This window comes from Lepisma saccharinum, chromosome 5 (genome assembly GCF_977018435.1).
Source record: "Lepisma saccharinum chromosome 5, izLepSacc3.1, whole genome shotgun sequence".
NCBI classification, from domain to species: Eukaryota; Metazoa; Arthropoda; class Insecta; order Zygentoma; family Lepismatidae; genus Lepisma; species Lepisma saccharinum.
Window position 1 is genome coordinate 4,730,349 of NC_139233.1, and position 22,453 is coordinate 4,752,801.

A 22,453-nucleotide genomic window follows, 5' to 3' on the forward strand; every position below is an offset into this window, starting at 1 on the left:
CAGGTTCGAATCCCGGCCTGGGTATGGATGTTTGCGAGTGTCCATTCATCACATCATCACTCATCCCCATCTTCGCAAATTAGCCAAAAGGTGGCACAAAAAGCGAAGTAAAATAAAGCAAATTAGTCAATCAATCAGTAGACTTACAAACAAGAACTTACCTTTACGTCGGCTATGAAATCAATTATGGTAATAATGCAGCAGATTAGTGACATTCCACACGTTTATTGGTTTTACAATACTTCTTACTGTCATGGAATGTCTGATATTACTTTTCAATGTAAGAACAATAGTGCACTTCGACGAACACACAACCATTTTTAGATTAATGTTACTGCATCAAGGTCGAGTAAGATATGCGTACTTGAGTGGTTAGCGCAGCGCGCTGCTACGACAAGGGTACCGGGTTCGAATCCAGGCCTAGGCACGAATGTTCATTCACGAGTGTCCCTTCATTAATTCACCATATCATCACATCTTCACCGTCCAGATTAGGCCGTAGTGTCAGAAAGCCGCGCTAAATAACAAAAATCAAATTAAACCTAGCGAGATATTTATTTGATCTCATTTACTTGTAAAAGCACGTTGCAGAGTGTTTCCGATCGCACTTTGAACTGTAGGTCCAGTCCCGATTAGTGTATCTGTGCATAAAGTGGACTTAAAACCTAAATCGAGCAATCGTTTACTTGTATTGGAAGTTATTAATTATTGTAATATATTTCTGTAGTCATCGTTACTGCTATTACTATTTAACACAGCGAACTACGACGCCAGGGGTCCCGGATTGGAATGCCGGCCTGGGCACAATTGTTCTTTGTGAGTATCCTTCAATTTCACCATATATCATCATCACTCATCTTCATCTCGCGATTAGCCAAAGTGGCAGAAAAACTAAGTAAAATAAACCCAATCAATCAGCCAATCCACCACCACCTCTACTACTACTACTACTAATAATAATCAGTGCTTTTATTTCTGCCGGTAGTCTTGAAGTTGGGTTTATACTGTGTTGATCGGAAGAACTCGAAATATGTGGTATGTTCCTATATGATCGTTTATCCATGTAGTTGCATACCACGCACATACACATTTATTGGTTGAGTTGCTGTTTTAAGTCCACTTTATGCACAGTAAGGTTATTCGGGACTGGGCCTACAGTTTAGAGTGGAATCTAACCCGGGACCCCTTGATTACAAGGCGACAACGCTACCACTGCGCCATCGGGAAGGCACAGAGTTATTTACGAGGGTTGCTGGAAAAGTTTCTGCAAACTATTACCAACAGTGGTGCTAGTGTTCTGCTACTATAAAAATAAAAAATCGGAAGAATATACCTTTTTTGTGTTTAAATTATTTTTGATTGTTTGTTTAAGCCTATTCGTTTATTTTTCACAGCAGATTGAAGTAGTAGTTTCGTGTGAGAAATTGAAATTTCTCGTGAACACTTTCGGGCAATGATTTTTTAAGATTTCAAATGTAGTTTAACACCCAAACAATGCATCGGGCGACTTCATTTGGCTTTTGGGGATGAAGCACCATCCAACAGGACTGTGTACAATTGGTTTTCCGAATTCCAGCATGGTCGCACATTTCTCAGTGATGAATTTCGTGAAGGTCGTCCATCCACATCTGTTGTTGAAAGTAATGTTGATGCTGTGCGTGAAATGGTTGAGAGAGATCGGCATGTGACATACCGTGAGATTCAGGCATCCTTGAACATTGACGTGAAAGCAATACATACGATTTTGCATGGTCATCTGAACGTACGGAAACTTTCAAGCCGTTGGATCCCACACAACTTGACCGAATCTCAAAAACAGGCTCGTGTAAATTGGTGTAAAGAAATGCTCAAAAAATTCAGCCGAGGCAAGTCAAATTTGGTGTACTACATCGTTACAGGGGACGAAACTTGGATCTATTCATACGAACCAGAAGCACAGTAATCCACTGTTTGGGTGTTTCAAAGTGAGCTGAAACCAACAAAGGTTGTTCGTTCGAGGAGTGCTGCCAAGCAAATGATTGCTTGTTTCTTCTGTTATACAGGACATGTGCCAACAAGAGCTTTAGAAGATCTAAGGACTGTAAATGCTGAGTGGTATACAACAATTTGTTTGCCAGAGGTCATCAATGAATTGCGTAAATCAAAATCAAATCGTCGTATTATTCTTTACCACGACAATGCCAGTTCCCACTCAGAATACCAAACTGTTGATTTTGTGTCCAGTAAAAATGTCGAATTAATGACTCATTGTCCGTACTCACCTGATTTATCACATAATACTTCTTTTTTTTTCCCACACATGAAAAATAAGATGCGTGGTGAGCGATGTGTGTCGCCTGAAGCAGCTGTTGACGCATTCCGAACAGCGGTTTCTGAGGTATCAGCTTCAGAGTAAAAAAAAAAAAAAAAAAAAAATGCTTTCAAAATTGGTGTGAGCATATGCAAATACTTTGAAAAACAAGAAAGCCATTCCCAGAATTTCACATGTCTTTTTCATATTGATTGCAGAAACTTTTCCAGCAGCCCTCGTATGTCGTTAAAATAGATAGTTATTAATTTTATTCTCACCTACAAAAAAGTGCCGGTACGGCGTACTGTTGCGTACCGCCAGAAATGAAGCACTGATAACACCACCCTGCATTGGTTTGGATGACTCGCAGAAAATGCTTTTTCTCTGATTAATTTCAGCATGCTGATTCCAAAAATGAAACCCATATTTACCCATCACGTGTAGTTTTTTCAGAAAATAGCAATGTATCAACTGCCTTAATTTCACAATAAAATGTGCAGTTCCATCATTTCCTCAATAGATGGCTGTCTGTTTAGATGGTGGTAAAATATTGGTTTCGTACAATTCAAATCCTCCAATTTTGAACTATAAATGCACATAGAATAAATAGTAAGCATTTAATCCACCTTTTATTTTCACAAGACACATTGACATGAAAATTGTAAACTTTGTGACACCATTAAGCCTTGTTTCCATGATTAAGGCAGTAATTTATTTTATTAAAAACATAAACTAAACGCAACGTTTCAACCTTCTACTAGCAAGGTCTTCTTCAGATTCTGTATCAAGTACAAAATTAACAAGATACAAGAAAAGGTTGAAACGTTACGTTTAGTTTATGTTTTTAATTAAATTAATTACTGAATTACTGCCTTGGTCAGCATATTTATTGTAAACTTTGATTACGTAAGTTCCATTTTCGAAATCCCTCATAATAATTTCTTTCACAAAATGTCCAAAAGTCAATGTTATAACGTAGTGGGTTTATTGAACTTAATGACGTGGAGAAAAATCCTGATCTAGGGGAAAACGTATGTCATATCCGTCACCAGCATTCAAAATACGTCCAGAATCACCTATTGGATTGTAAACAAACGAAATTTGCCTTTCTTAAATTTATTTTGTTGCGTTCTGTGATAGATAGGTGTAATGGAATGGCGAATATGAGAAATTTGATTATGAACTTGTGAAAAATCCTAACGTGATGGGAAAAAATGGATGTCATTTCCGTGATCAGCACTCAAAAAAACTTCCAAGAATCACCTATTGATTTGAAATCATCCGAATTTTTTCCCCAAAATGCAGGGTGATGTAATAGTAATAATTTTGTGCATTTATCTGCCGGAAAAGAGTGGATTTCCAAAGCCCTCCTCCCTCCAAATAAAATACGTTTAATTCGCACACTATCCTCAAGTGCGTTGTGAACTCTTATTTCGGGCCGCTAGTCGTGGCTTTTCTCATTACCAGGAGCCTGAATTTAAGGCACGGATCAAGACATTTAAAATTTATTCTCTCGGTGGCGTCATTTTTTCCGGTTCACGTGGAAGCTGCATGTTCCCATAAATTTGCCAAATCCACTCTGAGGGAAGGTAAGAGTGGCTGTGCCTAAAGGTTGCTCACTCGATGCTCAGGTGCAGTGGCCTTGCTTGGAAATGATGCATCAAAATTTGACTTGGCGGACATTTATTGTTACTTTACATTGCGGGAACGTACAAATTAACAAAAAATAAATTGTTTTTTGTTATTTAAAATACTTAAGTGTCGTCGGGATTGCCTACATCCATCATCACAAGGCTACACACAATTAAGACAAGTTTGATATTTTAGAGGGAAATCGAAGCGCAGAACGATAAGTCTACACAAGTTTCCAATTACACAAACTCGCACAGTCATAACTTGCCTTGGTTGTGTCTTTATTACACCCGTGCTGATGACGCTCTGCACAGATGAAAGTACTTTTGGGGATTTTACGCAATATATCTGTTGTGGACACTTTTTCTGCTTATTGCGAACAGGACAATATACATGCTGTTACCACACTTCGAGCGCATTGCATATACCTATTGCACGATCAAGTCCTCGGCCTACGCTCGCTGATTGCCTAGCAAGAATTGGACATCCCTCACCGTTTCGCCTTCAGATCAGTTGCTGTTTGTTGGGTATGCTGCTCGATAATAGTTGTACTGCATCAGTCATGGTCACGAATAGTTATCGGTGATCGGTTTTTGACATTCAAACGTTTTCTCGTTGGGCAAACAAGGTAATACTCTCCGTATCGTTACACTGCAGCGCCAGCATGCAGCGACGAGGATCACGAAATGTATATTTACATACAAATGTATCTGTCGTTGTCGTCTTAGTAGCTTTAATCACAGTTTATCTTCTTCAGGAGAACAGTCGAGGTACTTTCCGTAAAATTCGTCCGCGCACTAAACAAACGGACCGGGATTCAGATTCTGTATGCTGCAGTCGTCGCCGCCTTCCAGAAAGTGGCATTTCGGCGAGGATATGCCCGACAGGTTGGAGTCGCTGCTGTGTTCGGGAGACTTGGGGCTGGACGGGTTGGAATCCGTGCTCTTGGAGTCCGTGGCCAGGACGCTTCGGCCGCAGTCGACCTCCGCGGCGGCCGCCTGGCACTCGAACAGCGGTCTAGGTCCGGCGGCCGTGGCGGCCACCGAGGTGAAGCTGTTGACGCCGAGGTGCTCGACCGGGTGCAGCGACACGTACATGCCCATCTTGGCCTCGAGGATGACCGTGTGGATCTTGTGCTTGGCAACGGCGAGCGACGTCTCGTCCAGGATTCCTCGGAGCTCGTTGGCGACGAACTTGCCGAAGACGTCGAATCCGTCGTCGTCCCTCACCTTGAGGAGGGCGTTGTACACCTCCTCCAGGAGGGACGCTTCCGTCCGAGGCGGTTTCTCCAGTTTCCGGAACTTCTGCGAGGGGACCGGTCGCCGGAAGGTGTCCTCCGCCGTGCAGACCGGGGACAGAGGCGACACCCACAGGTTCTCCGAGCCGATGTCCTTGTCTTCGGGTTCGTACGCTTCGGCCTGTTCCTGGAAAAAAGCGAAACAATAATAGCCATGAACATCTTGTTTACGTTCGCAGGGTTCGCACCGACATGGAAAACCTGGAGAACTTCAGGAAGTCAGCCCGCACGATCAAAGAACATAACCCTATTACCCAGACTTCTCATCTACAGACGTGGGATCTCGAAGTGAAAAAGCTGTGTTGCCACACGCCTGATTTTTGCTCAGTCGTAAATGACACCTGGTGTCATCATGCACCCTCCGCTCGCTGTTCAGGAAGATACATAAAATCGGAGACCCACTCATTTTCTAACCGGCAACGGCCGTGAGGGAACTCTGAAGCAATGCCTATGCAGTATAGCACAAGAATTTCCCGTCACCATGGCAAACGGATCAACCTGACTGGTTCAACCTATGTAAAAATAGAATTTCAAGTTTGTTCTTTGGTCGTGTGGGCTTTTAGGGGTGAAAAAGGTCATAGAAAAGGCATGGATATTTGTAAATACGTTCAAAAGTCTAGGAAAGTTCTTGGTTTTGTTTGCCAAATTTACAGGTAGATTCTTTTCATTAGCAAAATTGCAGAGAACGTGAGTATATACTAGTATGTTAAAGTATTATAACATGGTCTAGAAAGTTATTGGAAATACTTGGAAAAGTCAGGGAATTTGGTTTGGCGAAATTAGTGGGAACCCTGCATTTGCATCAATCAATGAAAGACAAAATCACTAAATGAATGAAAAACACAGTGTCCGCAGTAGTAGAGTTTCTGAATCGAATCGCAGAAATTTAACTCCATAACATTACATGATGATCTTTCTCGAGAAACGAGACGGGAAAATGCATGTGACGACAGGTAACGAATTTCACGAAGGCCATTAAGTAACCTAAACATAACAAAGACAAATATTACAATCTCCTTGAAAACTAAGAAATTTTATAGTTATTTCTGAAAGTTCCTGAGTTCTATTCCCATGGTGTTTTGGATCCCACTTTCAGCTGTAGGTCCGGTCCCAAAGAGCCTATCTGAGCATAAAATAAACAATCAGTTCTACATCAAATGACCGACACTCTTAAACAATGGAACTCTCGGATTCTATTGACCATCGCTTTTCTTTCTGCTGCTTTTGGCTAATCGCAGCGGTGAGGGGGTGACGAAACGAAACTGATGGAAGAAACATTCACAAATCACACCCACTCAGGCCGGGACTCGAACCAGGGAAGTTCGGTGGCGAGATCGAAAATCGACCGTCGAACACGTTGAATCCTACAAGTCGACCACTGGATGCACTTAGAAACGGATAGATGAGGCAGTGCATTGAGAAGGCTATTTCAACAGAGCGCATGTGATTCCCTTCGTTATTTTCCTTTTTTCGGCAGCAGTTTCTGATTCAGAAGAAGAAGAAGGGGGGGGGGGGGGCAGGCCGCGCCGTATACGCGTGACTTAGACGTGATACCATTTCCTGCTTGCAATTTCGATTGCTGGAAGTCATGTAAACGTGATGCGTGGCTTCATTCCTCTTGCCACATAATACGGTCGTCCGTTTGCCGTGAGTCATTCGAACGGCTCTGCATTCCAGTCTTTATCGACTCCAAGATAAATTCGTTCCTTTATTATTGCAGGAGCTATTCCGGTGGAATTTATTCTCGGTGCTTCCCCTCCTTCCCACGTGACCGTTACAGTAGGACATTTCATTGTTTATTTTTAACGTGCTGTGGCTGAGTATGTAGCATGCCATTTTTTATTATTTGTATGTACTGCATTCCTGATTTCCCATAACAAACAATTTCACGTTTCTTCACCTGTGATGTTTATTGATAAATCGTCTCACCAATGCGACATATTTGTAACTTTCTGTTGCATATCGTAGCACTGTGCGAATTAAGGTTTTTCCTTGGGGGGTATCTGGGATTTCATTTCGGGAGGTAGGTTTTTTTATGTGTAGCCTATGCAAATTTGTATATGATTGCCAGTCAATAAACTAAAACTATTAGCTTCCGGTTCTAAGTACCTTAAAACATTGGTTCTAACCTAGGTTTTTAAGTGTTGTGATAATATTGAAACGTAATTTAGAAAGAGTATACAGTAAAAACCTCGTAAATCCGGACAGGCAAAAGGAGAAAGAAAAAAGCAGAATGCAAGGTTTTAAATGTGTCTAGAATTCAACAAGAGAACTTCCCAAAGAAAAGGCAGTCAACCACTGATGAAATTCTGTTTCCCGCTGACTTTGTACTGTACTGTATAGTATATGTAGGCCTATGCCCTTTAAATACACCATAATAAACGTGTTTTGTTGCTATAAACGGAGTTTTAATGCACTTTCTACTGCTTTTTTAGGTGATTTTAGTTAATCCTGACTTTAGTTAAACCGATCAACTTATCCCCCCAATAGTCCGGATTAACGAGGTTTTACTGTATATATATTCTAAGAGAACCCAAACTCAAACACAATAAGAGCTATAGAACCAGTAACACCCAAAACTTGCCCAAATTTCTATTGCCATGTCCAAACTTAATATCCATACGTACAAATTTCTTGTGAATATTTTATGTAAAATATCAGCACTACGCCATGAAACTTGCTGGAATGAGATGCAGTCTGTTGTCTCGGGGGTTGGTCAGTTGCAGAATGGTGTCCTCCTCTAAACCAATAGGTTGCATGCTTTTCAGCCTGGAAATCTTTGATGACATGGGACTAGGGATGTGCCGAAGCCGATTACAGATGTATGAAAATCGGCCGAAATTGAGATATCGGAATGGGCAAAAATCCGATATTTAAACCGGTACAGATTATGTTAGAGTTTTACCTTCTAACAAGTTTCATATTCTAGTTTTGTAACATTTATTGAAAATTTGGTTATGATTCGTCATTATTGTAGAGTTTTTGTAATAAAATTATTGCAAACTCTCATTCAGAGGATCAACCTAACTATAAATCGGAAATAAAACAGTACATTGCTGAACCAGGATCTGCTGTTGTATTGGAAATTCAAAAATGAGTATTCAAACCTGAAGCAAGTGCTGAGAAAATACTTGAGCATACCTGCTGCATCAATATTCAGCGATTGAGTGTTCAGTGTTGCTGAACAGATTTGCGATAAGAGAAGAAGTAGGTTACTTCCTGAAGTGCTTCCAAATCTCGTATTTCTGAAGTTGAATCTGGCAGAACAGGAATCCATTTTGCATTTCAAAGAACTGCTTGTGTACTAATGTTAAATCTCTAGGTTCACATAACCTTTTGTAGATACAAATGTACATTCGCATCTCTTGAGAATATATATGTATATACATATGATATGCAATAGAAATGTACATAGCAAATTTATTTTTGTCATGCAGAAAATAACATCCCATTTCTGTTTAATAATCTTATGTATCGGAATCGGTTAAATATCGGCATCGGTAGCGGTTCCAAAAATTATCGGTGAGTACATTGGCATCGGTAAATTTTCAGCTTCGTCACATCCCTACATGGGACCATAATGGACACAAATGATTTTTAACTGTGTTTGTTACATAAGAAATTATACATTATATGCTTTCATTTCCATTATTTTTTTTGAGGGAGATAAAAGCATCACCTGACAGGGATAAAAAATTCCTCTTCCGGGATAATATATATATATATATATATATATATATATATATATATATATATATATATAATTATTATTATATAGGGAAAAATCGGTTGCATACCCATTGGAGATGGTATCGAGACGCAAGACGCGACTTTGTAGAGTCGTGTGTTAGAATGTCCGTCTTGGCTTTTTCTCGATTTGGATATGCCTGTCCTGTTTTCTGTCTCGAAGAGCAACTCTTGGTCCCATGTCGAGAGCACTCGAATTTTTTATCCTAAATTTATGCAACCACTCAGCACAGGCTCACAAAGGATTGACTTATCTATGAATATTCGGGTAATACACATGGCAAATTACATTTGGTTTACGTAAAATTTTCAAACAGCTCAGCATAGTCTCTAACGAGACCGAGAGTCTCGGGTAATAAGTCTCACTCTCGTCTCTTTCGCGTCTATATCTCTGGTTCGTTCCTTTCATCGCCGCTCGGGAACCTAAGCTTATAGGCGAGAACTTGCGCAGAGACCAGGATCGAACGCTATGGTGAAAGAAAAAAATTGTCGGGAGTCGAGCAACGATCGATTCTTTCGCAAAAGTAATTTGGAACCAAGGAACATCGCCACGCCCACGTTTATCGCGGGTATTTTCCTCTTTTTATACAGAATACCTTTTTTGATTGATGTTGCCATCGCATTTTGATTTCCCCTTCTTTCCAATGCGTGACAATATAATTGCCGCATACGCATGACTTTGACGTGTCTTTAAGGTGCCATGAATTGACTAGATTGTTCAAGAAATTGCCATTACGTTCTCCTTCCTGGTCGAATCTGAACACAAGATTGTGCACCAATCTCGAGGTATGGGAGCCGACCTCCGCGACGAAGTTGTTATCACTGCGCGCTATGACGTCAGGCCAGGTTTCGTTCGAATGGACATGAGTGTTCTTTGTGAGTGTCCCTTTTTCGATTCCATCGTAGCATCACTCATCCTCATCTTTGCCAAAATTGACTTTAAAACTAAGTAAGATAAAGTAAATCAATCAATTGATTCGAGGCCCAGCCTGGAAATGATTGTTGCTCCTTTGTGAGTGCTTCATCTAATCATCGGCCATCCTCATCGTCGCGAATAGCGAAAAGTGGCAAGAAATCTACACGAGATAAATGTATTAAACCGTGGCCTGAAGGCATATGGTCAGAGTGCGAAATCCTGGGGGACGGTGGGATTTCCCCCCACCACCAAAAATATTGACCTCAAATGCCACCACCACCAAAAATTTCCGGGGGAAGTTTTTTTAACAACAAGAAATAAGCAATAAGTTTTGACTCCAAGTATACTTTACTAAGGATAATATTGAAAACACACACTATCTCTTTCAAGAGATCTCCATCTAATTGATTTGTATTAATAAGAAGCAAAAACTAAACAAGAACTGTTTCATTTCAACTATTACATAATAAAACTATTTCAACTATTTTGTAATTTATTGACATCTTTAACCAGTTAGTAAAGGAATTAGTTTGGTGCTTTATAAATATATAAAAGTGACAAATTTTTTTATTTCTGTGTATTTAATAATAATAATGTATTTTTAAATATTTAGTAATTTATTTTATATTTAATGACATAAATATGTATACCCTGTCCCTCCCAGCCGCGGTGGCTCAGTCGGTAACGCGTCTGACTACCATGCTAAAGGTCCCGGGTTCGATCGCCGGCTGGTTCAAATCCGGGAACTTTTCTATCGATGGAAGCGGCCCCGGCGCCCACCCGGCGTCGAATAACATGGGTACCTGGGGGAAACCCTGGGGGGTAAAGGCGGTCAGGGGCGTGATGCTGATCACATCACCCACACTCACGACCGGATCAAGAAAGTGTGGGGCGTTACCCCCACACCCCCTATACGCCTTCATGCGTGGTGCTATGCACAGGGGAGCACTTTACCTTTTTTTACCCTGTCCCAGCTATCTCTCGAGCAGGCGAGCGAAAACAAGTCTCGGCGAAAGTAGTAACGCGAGACTGCTTCGCTCTACCCACTCGATTTTCTCCCCTTCTCTGATGCTATGCGCGGCCTTGCTCCAGAGATAGTTGAGACAGTTTTATGTTACGTTATAGCGTGTGCATGTTTGTAGATTAAGATCTTTCTCCCCCCCACCAGTCTTCATTGATTTCGCACCCTGCACAAAGTGTGTAGCTACAGGCACAGCTCCCCACATTCCCGGTCCTGAGCATGGCTCAGGTGATGTAATCAGCATTACGCTCCAGTCGCCTTCTTCCTCCCCAAAAGCCACTTTATTTAGGGAAAAATTCCCACCTTCGACTAGTCACCCCCGAAATCTCGGGTCTGCCAAAGCGGCTAATGCGCACAATAAGACGAATAATCATAATAATAATTAGAGGTGAGCCGATGCCGATGTATCGGTATCGGAAAGTATCGGTTGGAAATGCCAGCGTTTCCGATATTTTGGCCTTTAACGCGGTCTGCAAAAATGCCGTGTGACATTTTCGCGGAGTCTAATTATCCTGGAAATTATGCAAAATTCAATCTCCATTATTTATTTTGCACCAGATTTGCATGAAAAACTGAATTTGTTATTACATAACATCAATTTTATTATTCGGGTGTAATTTTTTAGTATTCTAAAGCAAATTTATTGGTAAATTGATGCATATAATTAGAGAAGAATATTTATACACTAATATTGATCAATATCTTGAACAACTTTTAATTTTTGCAATATTGAAGTATCGGTATCGGTGGTAATCGGTAAGAGTATCGGTTCAAGGTGGTATCGGCTCAGCCCTAATAATAATAAATACCATGGGTGGCTACTCACCGGGAATTACGGTAATTATGAGGGAATTATTGGCTCTGGGAATTATGCGTGAATTGTACTTGAATTTTTCTCCGTAGACGTGAAAAATTACAACTTTTTTCAATCCAAATCCTGTTCACATTTTATGCAAATAAAAATTATTTTCGTAAAATTTTCTTAGTCTTATCAAGTTTATAACCATAGCTAGGAGGCGGCGGGAGTCGGCCCTGGGCGCCGAACTATCTAAATGAAAAATGTTGTAAAATTGATTGATTGATTTGTGGTTTTTGAGTCCATTTTATGCACAGAATTTGCCATGTATGTTAAATTACGAACTAGATTTAACATACATGGCAAATTTCTCTCCTTAATCCAGGATTATTTACACTCACGGACACAGCGTGTCACCCTTTCAGGCGCCTCTTCTGATTTTCTTCCTGTCCTGTCTGGGGTACCACAAGGGAGCGTCTTGGGCCCTCTCTTGTTCATCCTATACATGGACGATCTCCCTCAAAGACTTTCCTCATTTCCTGTCAATTTACTCATGTTTGCTGACGACTGTAAACTTTTCAAAGAAATCTCAACCACGCAAGATGCTGTGATTCTCCAGAATGCTCTTTCTGAACTTGTCACATGGTGTAACCAGTGGAATCTACAACTTAACCCACAGAAATGTTCCTCCCTCACAGTCTCTTTAAAAAAGAAAAAAATACATTCTCATTATGTTCTTGAAAACAATTATATTACTACAGTTGCGGCCCAAAAAGATCTAGGTGTTATCATAGATGAAAAGCTGAACTTTAAGGAACACATCGCAGCTACAACTAAAAGTGCAATGCGCCTCTTAGGCCTCCTCTACAGATTCACTGAAATTGAGACTCCAACTTCTCTTAGCCTTTTTTTCAAGTCATTCATTTCTCCGATTCTCGAATACTGTTCTCCAGTCTGGGCCATGGCTTCCAATACAAATCTTTCTAGCATGGATTCCGTCCTCAGCTTCTTTACCGCCATTGTTCGTAATAGAATTCCTTCTTTGCGGCATCTTCAGAAACCTGACATCCTGACTACTTTGAACATTCAGTTACTGCAGACCCGACGCGATATGGCCGATATGAATTTTTTCTATAAAATCATCAATGGGAAATTAAGATCTGAATCTCTTCTTACGGAATTCAACTTCAGAGTTCCCTCTCGATCGACCCGAAACACTGAATTGTTCCACACCTCCACAGCTAGGCTTTCTCTTATACAGCGCGCTCTATTCCACAGGCTGCCCCAGTTCTACAATAATTTACCCATAAACATAGACATTTTTGCCCCTGAAAGCACTTTCCGATCTTCCCTAAAAATGAATATGTAAATCTTTGTTTCCTTGTTTATGCCTTATGTTTATATTTAACTTTTCTTGTTTTTACCTTAAACCACCTTGACTTGTTCTTGTTATTTGTTACAGTTTTCAGTGTAAAATGGCCTTAAAAGTGCTGTATCTGAAACTTTGAATAAATAAATAAATAAATAAATAATCGGGACTGGACCTACAGTTTGAAGTGGGATCCGAACTACTGTGCCGTGTGGAGAAAAAATAATTGAAATCGTTTGTTCGAACACAAATGCTTTAGCACCAACTTTTACCCCTTTTTGCATAGTTTACGAGGATAATAACGTCTTTGATACTATTACTACTACTACTACTAATAATGATAATAATAATAACAACAACAACAATGTTGTCCAGGCGGGTTCGAATACTGTCCATTCATCAATTTCATCATGTCACTCATCCCCATCTTCGCAAATTACCCAAACGTGGCACAAGAAGCAAAGTAAAATAAAACAAGTCAAATAATAATAATAATAATTTTATAATATTATTATTAACATTATTATTAGTAGTAGTAGTATTAGTACGTTTATTCGTGGTTGCGTCTGATTGTAAATAGAAACACATCACCTTAAATTAAATATTTTAACTATATTACATATACCGTTTAATTGAATTATAATTTTTGGATGTTGGAATCACATAGACCCTTTACATTATGAAGATATTTGTGTGTGGATGTTGTGAAGCGGCAATACGTAAGCTTGAAATAGAGAATACATGTGCTTGAATTTTTGGAATGTTCGCCTTGAAAACCGGGAATTATACTTGAATTTTATCATGGTCCTAGAGTAGCCACCCTGAATACTTTCTCGTCTTTATCCCTAAGCATAGAGCTCGTTCTCGCCAACACAACGATCCACGATTCTGAATTGTAGACTACGACGAAAGGAGCAGATGCTGACTGCGTACACACCAGTGGCGGTCCCTTCATGGAACAGAGGGAACAGGCTGTTCCCTCCTACTTACTGCGCTTTTGGGCTATTTAAATTATTTATATTAACATAATAAGAACACTTTTCTCTCGAAATCAACGTTTCCAAAAGTAACACTGAAGAAAATCTTTCACCGTGGCTGGACGTTTGTTGACGTCATCTACCCCCAACGCATCATGGTTCTCACCCCATGCTCTACCATGGTCTCTTAGTATCATGCCCTCTACCAAGAAGCGAATGTTGCGAGTGTTGTATGATCGACCGGCTGAGGACGAAAGCCTTTAGTTCATTCAACTTTGCAGAAAATACAACAAACCAACACATATTCTAACTGAATTAAAAACTAAAACGAAATCATACACAGAGCATTTTCAAACGAGTTACTACAACTCTGTAAAATGATTAACTGGATATTCTACCAGTGGCAAATTATATTGTTGTCCTTGTTTAATCCTGAGAAGGGAGTCTGGAACAGGTCGGGTTTTGTCACATTAACAACTTCTACTAACAGGGTGGCTACTCGCCGGGAATTTCTTGAATTCCGGGAATTATGCGTGAATTATTGGCTCCGGGAATTGTGCGTGAATTCTGCTTGAAATTTTCTCTGTAGACATGAAAAATTGCAACTTTTTAAAATCCCAATCCATTGAATTTATACATTTTTATTAATGACCTGAAACAAGTTTTTCACAGTTTAGGTTTTATTTTTGTTGAGGAAGGTAAATAAAGCTGCGTGGAAAATAAAACAGAATTCTCTCAATCCATTTGCTTTGTTAGTGATCTTTGAAGAACAATCCATCTGATAGACTGAAGATTATTGCAAGATAAAATATCTTGAAGTTGATTAGGTAAATTTAAAATTCTTATAGAATTAACAATTTTTCGTAGATTACTATTTCCCGTAACATATGTGACTTGTGTTTGTAGATGTATTTATAGTCCCGAGTAGCAGTGGCGTGGCCAGGATTTTTGTATATATATTTTTTCTCGGTAGTCCGCCCTCATTTTGTCATATTTTCTTACCATTGACGTTCCTTTTTTAGGAATATTGGGCCAAAGGGGGGTATAACCCCTACCAACCCCCCCCCCTTGGGCACGCCACTGCCGAGTAGCTATGTGAAATGACAAATTAAAATCCGCGCCTTAAATTATATATATGTACCGCCCAAGTGAATTAGAATTATTGGATTAATTGGAATCGCACAAACCATATATTGTTAAGTATAAGTATTTGTTTGTGTGTATGTGTGTGGGTGGTGAGAGACTGTAAAACCTTAGTTTGAAATAGAGAAAACATCTGCTTGAATTTTTGTAAAGTTCGCTTTGAAAACCGGGAATTATACTTGAATTTTATTATGGTCCTACAGTAGCCACCCTGACTAATCTAGCGAACGTCATGAAAAACTCAACCATCTGTGTGCCATTATTGCATTGAGGACGTTTGAATTACAACAATACTCAACTCTATGAAAAACGTCAACTTAATCTACGAATAAAGAGATGAACAGGTCACGACAAAATATTATTTTCTTTCTCTGATGACTCATAAATTTATATCAAATTTTTCTTTGTTGCGCATCAACAATTTTATTTTTAATGTTTTCTTTATATTATATCACATTTGCTTTAAAATTATTATTGTCATATAATTTTAAAGTGCCTCATGTTTGTCACTTCTGACATTTCAATAACGGTTGAATTTTACTTGATCTATTGTATTATATTAAGACACCCATGCGATGGGGATCAAGTGCAGGTGACCTGTTCCCCTGCCTGATTTATCACCGCACGCCACTGGTACACACACAAGTACACCCAAGGACATGTCGTGGTAACCTTGAACTTTTGTACGATAATTTTCATTCTTCGTAACAACATAAAGGCAACAGTTATAATTTGCTTCTCCTTTGTTGATGGTGCCTTCATGGTGCTTCGGGCACTTAACGAAGATTTATGAATTCATTAAATCCTTTGCAGCGCAGGTGCATAAGAAAGATGCTCTTTGCAACAGTCGCTAGTAGCGATGTGCTCGAGACTGTTTAAACCTGTGTATGCCTGCACTACACGTACATTACTTTCATATAGTTTACATGGCGGAGTGATTCACACAGCGCGCTATGGTGCCATGTCTCCCGGCTCTGAGTCCAGACCCATGGGCATGAGTGTTCTCAAAAGGTCATGGATAAGTGGGTGAATTCTGTACAGATGCTTAAAAATTCGGGATAAGTAAGGGAAATTGAAGAATTTTTCCTTACAGGATGTCAAACAGGAAAAACATGTAACTTTTTCCTGCAACTGTTTTCTATTTTTAAAATATTTCTTATTAACATGTTATTTTATTTTATATTTCGTAATTTTCAATAATTTAACATCCAAAGTTGAAGAGAATACAAGTACACTTATTTATTGGTGTGTTAAATCATTATAGAGTGGTCTGGGAAGTTATTTAAAAGCAGTTAGAAAATTCTTTGGGATAACAGTTCGTTATATCGGAGACACATTAAAATCGGATATTTTGTGTTTTGCATGGTTCGTACTTAACAACTGTGTATTGCGGAACATAGTTCAAGGTGCCATTATGCTTTTTACACGAAAACAAACACAATTTTTCACATAGAGAGTAGTTTTTGTTATTCTTTTTTTTGGTCCGTAACACACAATATGGCGGGCAGAGGTTGACTAGGGTTGAAGGTATGCAGTATTTCCAACCTTCTTCACCGAAAAATATCTACTATCGTGTTCGTCACGTGTGCAAATTGTACATTATGCACGGGTAGCCCCACTAACCATTTCCGATAAGGTTAGGTTAGGTCTGGTTAGGTTAGGCAAGCATAGTTTAAAAGAGGGGGGGTTGGAAACGCTGACAGGGGGTTACGTCATCAAACGTATGCAGCATCCGGTTCACGTAGCGAAAGCAATGGCACTTGTGCGTCGGTGAGATATTTCTCTTGAAAAATACATGATTTCCCGGTCAAATAGATTCGACGATGAAAGAAAATACATCGACGAACGTTGGAAACCTTATAGAAACTCATTTCCGTAAGTAGTTTCTTCTGTAAAAATGTGTCTCCGATATAACGAACTGTTACCTTCTTTTTTTTCTCAGGTTGACGTTTGTGGATCTCACTTTTAATTGTAGGTCCAGTTAAGAGTCTCCTATTTGAGCATAAAAGTGGACTGAATCGGACCTCCGACTTTGCCTTTGCATTAACCAGATTTGAAACCATAGCCCCCTAGTACGAGAGATTGATGTATAGCAAGATATACAGCGTGTATCGTAATAAACAACTTATCAGGTTTATTGTTAAAAGAAAATATCTGAAACACAACAATGAGGTTTGTTGTATAACAATGTGAAAGTTTTGTCTTCATGCGCAAAACTTTTGCAAACACGGTCACTGTGACGCTGGTGTAGTGTTAAAGAAAATGGAGAGTTTCACAGGTCCCCACACCTTCACTCCTAGACTTCTGCATTTGGAGCTTTGTGAAAGACACAGCCTATGTGCCACCTATGCCGCAGAATGTGCAACAGCTAATGGAGAAGATAAGAGACGCCCTTGCTTTGGTGGACGAGGAGTTCTTGGGAAATGTGTGGCAAGAACTAGAATTTCTAAGGTATGTGTGTCGCATAACTGGTGGAAGCCACACATGGGCGTCCTAAGGGGAGCCTTGAGCCCTCCCTGGAAAATGAAGTCAACCAAAAATTATACAGAGCATTCCCTGACATTCGCTACGAGAAAGACAAGCGTTCGCCGGGAAAACAAGCGCTGACGCCGGGCCGCTTGCCGCCGAGTCTCGTAGCGAATGTCAGGGAATGCTCTGAATATTTCACACATATAATTTCATTTCAGCCCCAATAATATGTGTTAATTATTGCACGAACATGGTAAATTCAAATTTAAGAAATATTTTTTGAGGGAACAACACTATTATTGGGGAAAATGTGTCTTGTTTGCCCCTTTTTAAAAAAATACATTTCTTGCCCCTCCCTCGAAAAAATCCTGCGGACATCCATGTAGCCACATTGATCATTTGTAGACATTCATAGAAACTTGAAATGTTATTGATTGATACATAACAAATATCATTGTTGCATTTCGTATAGTTTAGCCGAAATAAATTCATAAAGCTGTTTATTATGGTACACGCCGTATTTTGTTGTGCTATATTGCCACACAGGAGCCTCACGTCTTGCAGCGGGTGGATGTAGGCTTTGCGTTGATGTACCCAGCACGCTTCCAGCCCGAGAGCCATGTAGTGACCCGGGGCGAATCCAACCTTGTACGTTTTGTAACAAAGCAAAATTATGGAATCCTCGGGAGTTGATTTATTTACATAACAGTGGGTCAGCTCGTGTGTTACTGCCAGTGACTGCGTTTGAAACAAGGCTCGCAAAGTTACGGATGGAATATGATTTTATCTCTCGATGGACCGGGGCGGGGAGAAGAAGAAGGGGGGTGCACCGGCTGCAAGCTGGCGACTGGAATCGCGCCCGTTGGATCAACAAACGGAAATTATCCCTTTATGAATTGTGTCATTTCATTCTCTCATTGTACGCTTGTTTGAACGAGGCGCTTGGTTGTATGCTCATACAATATTAGAATTTACTGTAAAATTCGCATTATTGTACTGTTAAAAATTTAGCAGTCTGCCTGTCAATTTACAAACGTTTTTTATTTAAATTTCAACATTTCATTTGATTTTTGTTATTTATCGTGGTCTTTTTGTCACTTTTGGCTAATCGCGACGATGAGAGATGAAATTAATGAAGAGACACTCACAGTGAAGATCCATGTCCAGGCCAGAATTCGAACCCCTGGCGTCATAGCGCGCTGTGATTCCACCACGGAGATGGACTATTTTTGTTATCATACATAAAAATATAGGATTGTAAATTAAGTGCTCCATAAATATATTATACTTTAATCTTTAAAGACGGCCATGGTCCGTATTTTTTAACGATATATTGACGGCTCTTGGACTCACTTAGCCTCTCATTTGTAGGTACCATACACATTACTTCCGTTTCCGATTTCGGAATGTGTATACCTCCCTCCTCAGTAGCTCGTACGTGTATTCATGTATAAAAGCGCATAGGTAGAGGTTACAGCTGTGAAAACACCGTTAAAAGGGAGAGAAGATTCTGGTGTCTTCGTTCTCCTTTGCCATGTATTTCTCCGCTCATATGATATTCGTATGATTCTTCTCGCATGTTATGTTACACTACATAATGGATATAATAGGGATAGTGTCGAGAGGAGACGAGCGTCTTTCTGGCTAGTTGTCGAGGAGGCCTGCCTCGTGGAAGGGGCGATCCTGTGCCAAGACACCCAAATATGAACTTCTCTTCCCCGTATAGTACAGCCTGGTCAGCATTTTGCAGACTATCGAGGCTCTGGCGTCTGGACTCATGGTTAGTGTTGTGTACTGTTCATCTGTGTTTGTCCCTTCATCTATTTCATCTTATCACCGTTCATCCTCATCTTTGCAATTGATCGAAAGCAGCAGAAACGCGAAGTAAAATAAATCATTATTACAAACAATATATACAGGGTGCCATCAGCGAAGTTGAGCAAGAGGGAAAAAATACTTTTTTTTTTCCTGTTTGACGTCGCCGGTCTCTGTGGTGGAGTTAGCACAGCGCGCTACGACTCAGGTGGTCCCGGGTTCGAATCCTGACTCGGGCATGGATGTTCTCTGTGAGCGTCCTTTCACCAATATCTTCACGTCATCACTCATCCTCATCTTCGCGATTAGCCAAAAGTGGCAGAAAAGCGAAACAGAATGAAGCAAATCAGTTCTGTCTGACGTCTCGTTTCGTTGCTACAGATCCTCGAAAAATTAATTGTTATCCTGGATATATGCAACCACACAAGCCTAAGAAGAGAATTGGTGAAATGATCAGGTAAATATCAGCTTTGTATATCTGAATAAGTGTCATATTAAAGCAAATTTTGTTTAGTTTAATTTTTGGAATATCGTACCAAATACGAGAGCGAAAGTCTCGTCCCGATATTAGAGATGTCTTGTCTCGTTTCGCTAAGTATCGAGGGGCCTGGTTTCGAATTTCGAGCCGAGACGGCCTAAATTTGATCGCCCTGTCTCAACGCGGTACATTCGAAAAAGAAGTGCGTTGGTGCGGGAACCAAGCAGACGCACTGAGCAGCCGTGGTGCCACGTGGCGCCTCTCTCCAGCGCCTTGTATTGATCGGGACGGGGCTGGGAAATTTAACGGGAACATAGGTTATCATAACATTATCCGTAGCAGACAAATGTGCATACACAGCGCAAGTCACGTATTACACTTATTTTACGCGCCTCCCCCCGATTCGCGCGTTTATGGCAAGCAGACCTATAGTATCGTGCAAAGCCACGAGCACATTCTCTTATTCCAGCTGGCGCGTGTTTCACCCAAGCAGCGCACGCTGGGATGTTTGAATGCTTTTTTTTACACGTAATTGTGCTGTATCTACATGTGCGCTTTTTTTCTTTTCACAGCTGGGAAGGGGAGAGAAGAGGGTATGCCACTTACCAGATTAATGTCGGACGCTTGCGACACGTGCATATCACGCAAGAAGAGCATTAGGTCCCAGTACACCCACTTTGGCTTGTAGACCTCTTCGGCGCGGACGCCAGATTTGAAGCTCTTGAGGAACTTTATCTTCTCCCTCCTGTGCGAGGACATGAGGGACTCCATCTTCTTCTTGCACTCTTCGGGCGAGGCGCCGATCTCCGAGGCTATGATTTTCCACGCGTCCAGCTTCTTCGCCCGGTCGCGATAGTCGGGGTGGTTGGTCTTCCACAACAGTTCCTGCTTCCTGAAGGCGCCGATGAGCTCCGTCAAAGTCACCCTCGTCCACTCCATATTTTTTCCCCCTTTCCCGCGGCACGCGACCCCCGGCGTGGTCAGTCTTGGCGAAATCCTGCGGAAAATTGCGGCATCGTCTTCGAAAATACGGGGTTCCTTCCTTTCCCCCCGGTTCGGCGTGCAGTTTCGGTTCCAAGACGCGCATTCGCGCGCGCGCACACCCGGGTTCGCGAACATCGATGTCCCCAGCCACCCTTGATCGTGTTCCGAACCCCCAAAAAGCGCCGAGACGAGGACGCGTCTTTTTCAACGGAAAGTGGAAGGTTCGATCCATTAGCGTGCTCGGACCGCCGCTGGTGGAGAACCTAAGATGAAGTGAAGATAAAATCATGGCGAATTATAAAATGAAAGGATAAAGATTAAGATCAAGTTACTGTTCCCTTTTTTGTTCTCTTACATTAATCACGACGATTGAAATGCGTTGGTATTGATTTTTATTTTAAAAATGAAGTCCTATTTGGGACTGGGTCTACAATTTTATTTGGAATCCGAACCACTATGTACCATCACCAGGTATCGAACCCGGGACCCCTTGATTAAAAGGCGACAACGTAACCACCACGCCATCGGAGATGCAATTGGAATGAGAATAAAATACCTAGAACAACCTTACCCTTCCCCTGCAAATTGCAATGGTTCAGAGGGGTTGTGCAAGAAAGAGCTCCACCAGGGGTTTTCCATCTGGTGGGCGTGATTTCGTATTTTGGGGGCGTAAGTGTAAATCTAGAGCGAAAATAACCATAAATTTGGTATTTGTGAAATTTTTTAGGGGACGTTGAGGAAATTTTGGGTGAGTTGAGTGTATGGATAAATCAGTGTGCTCCACACATTCACGATGTCGGATGTTATGTCATCAGGACATTATTGCGGCCTCATTTACCCCCCCCCCCCAATATGGTACCCATTTTATCCCAGAGTTTGAGTATTTTGTAGTCAATTTTATTCGCCAATACACTTACCGTTAATAAGTAAATTGTTAATAATCTAGGAGTGTTAATAGATACAAACCTGACCTGGTCTGAACACATTAACAATATAGTATGTAAGATAGACTTTTCCTCCTTACGTATATTATACAAATAAAAAAATATTCTTCCTCCTGTTATTAAAGAGCGAATTGTACTAGCTTTGGTCCTCTGACATCTTGAATACTGCGATAGTGTATATGCTGATTGTAATGAAATGCTGGCAATGAGAATTCAAAAAATTCAGAACTCGTGCATAACATACTGTATTTAACCTTAAAGAGGTATGACCATTTAACTGAATATTATAATAAATTAGGCTGGATTAAAATGAAAGAAAGACGCAAATACAGGAAACTAGTGTTGCTATATAAGTTACTTCACACAGAAAGTCCTTTGTATCTCACCGACAGATTGCTTCCGTTAGGAAACCCAGAGTTATCATACACAAGATCCCAAAGTTCTAATCTAACAATTAAAACTCACAAAACTGAATTTTTTAGTAACTCTTTTACTGTATCAGTGGTTAGGGACTGGAATGCACTCTCACATGAAATGAGAAAATCAATTCAAGCGAAGATTAAGAGAAAGTTTTA

At 40.5% G+C, this 22,453-nt stretch overlaps 2 protein-coding genes across 3 annotated transcripts in view; one reads left to right on the forward strand and one right to left on the reverse strand.

The window, feature by feature from the left end:
* LOC145987621 (uncharacterized) overlaps nucleotides 1-22,453 on the forward strand; it is a 321,334-nt gene that overhangs the window by 262,666 nt on the left and 36,215 nt on the right. The gene's annotated exons all lie outside the window — the stretch shown is intronic.
* On the reverse strand, nucleotides 4,389-20,889 carry LOC145987554 (uncharacterized). Its single transcript, XM_083121906.1, has 2 exons — nucleotides 20,557-20,889; nucleotides 4,389-5,346 (listed from the first exon to the last, which is right to left on the reverse strand). Exons 1-2 carry the CDS (start codon nucleotides 20,887-20,889, stop codon nucleotides 4,720-4,722), a joined length of 960 nt encoding a protein of 319 aa, XP_082978032.1. The 3' UTR covers nucleotides 4,389-4,719.

Excerpts from the sequence above, each read along its gene's own strand:
- LOC145987554 (XM_083121906.1), bottom strand. The coding sequence starts at position 20,889 with ATGGAGTGGACGAGGGTGACTTTGACGGAGCTCATCGGCGCCTTCAGG. Across the intron at positions 5,347-20,556 it reads AAGCGTCCGACATTAATCTG|GAACAGGCCGAAGCGTACGA; the intron begins GTAAGTGGCATA and ends GCTTTTTTCCAG.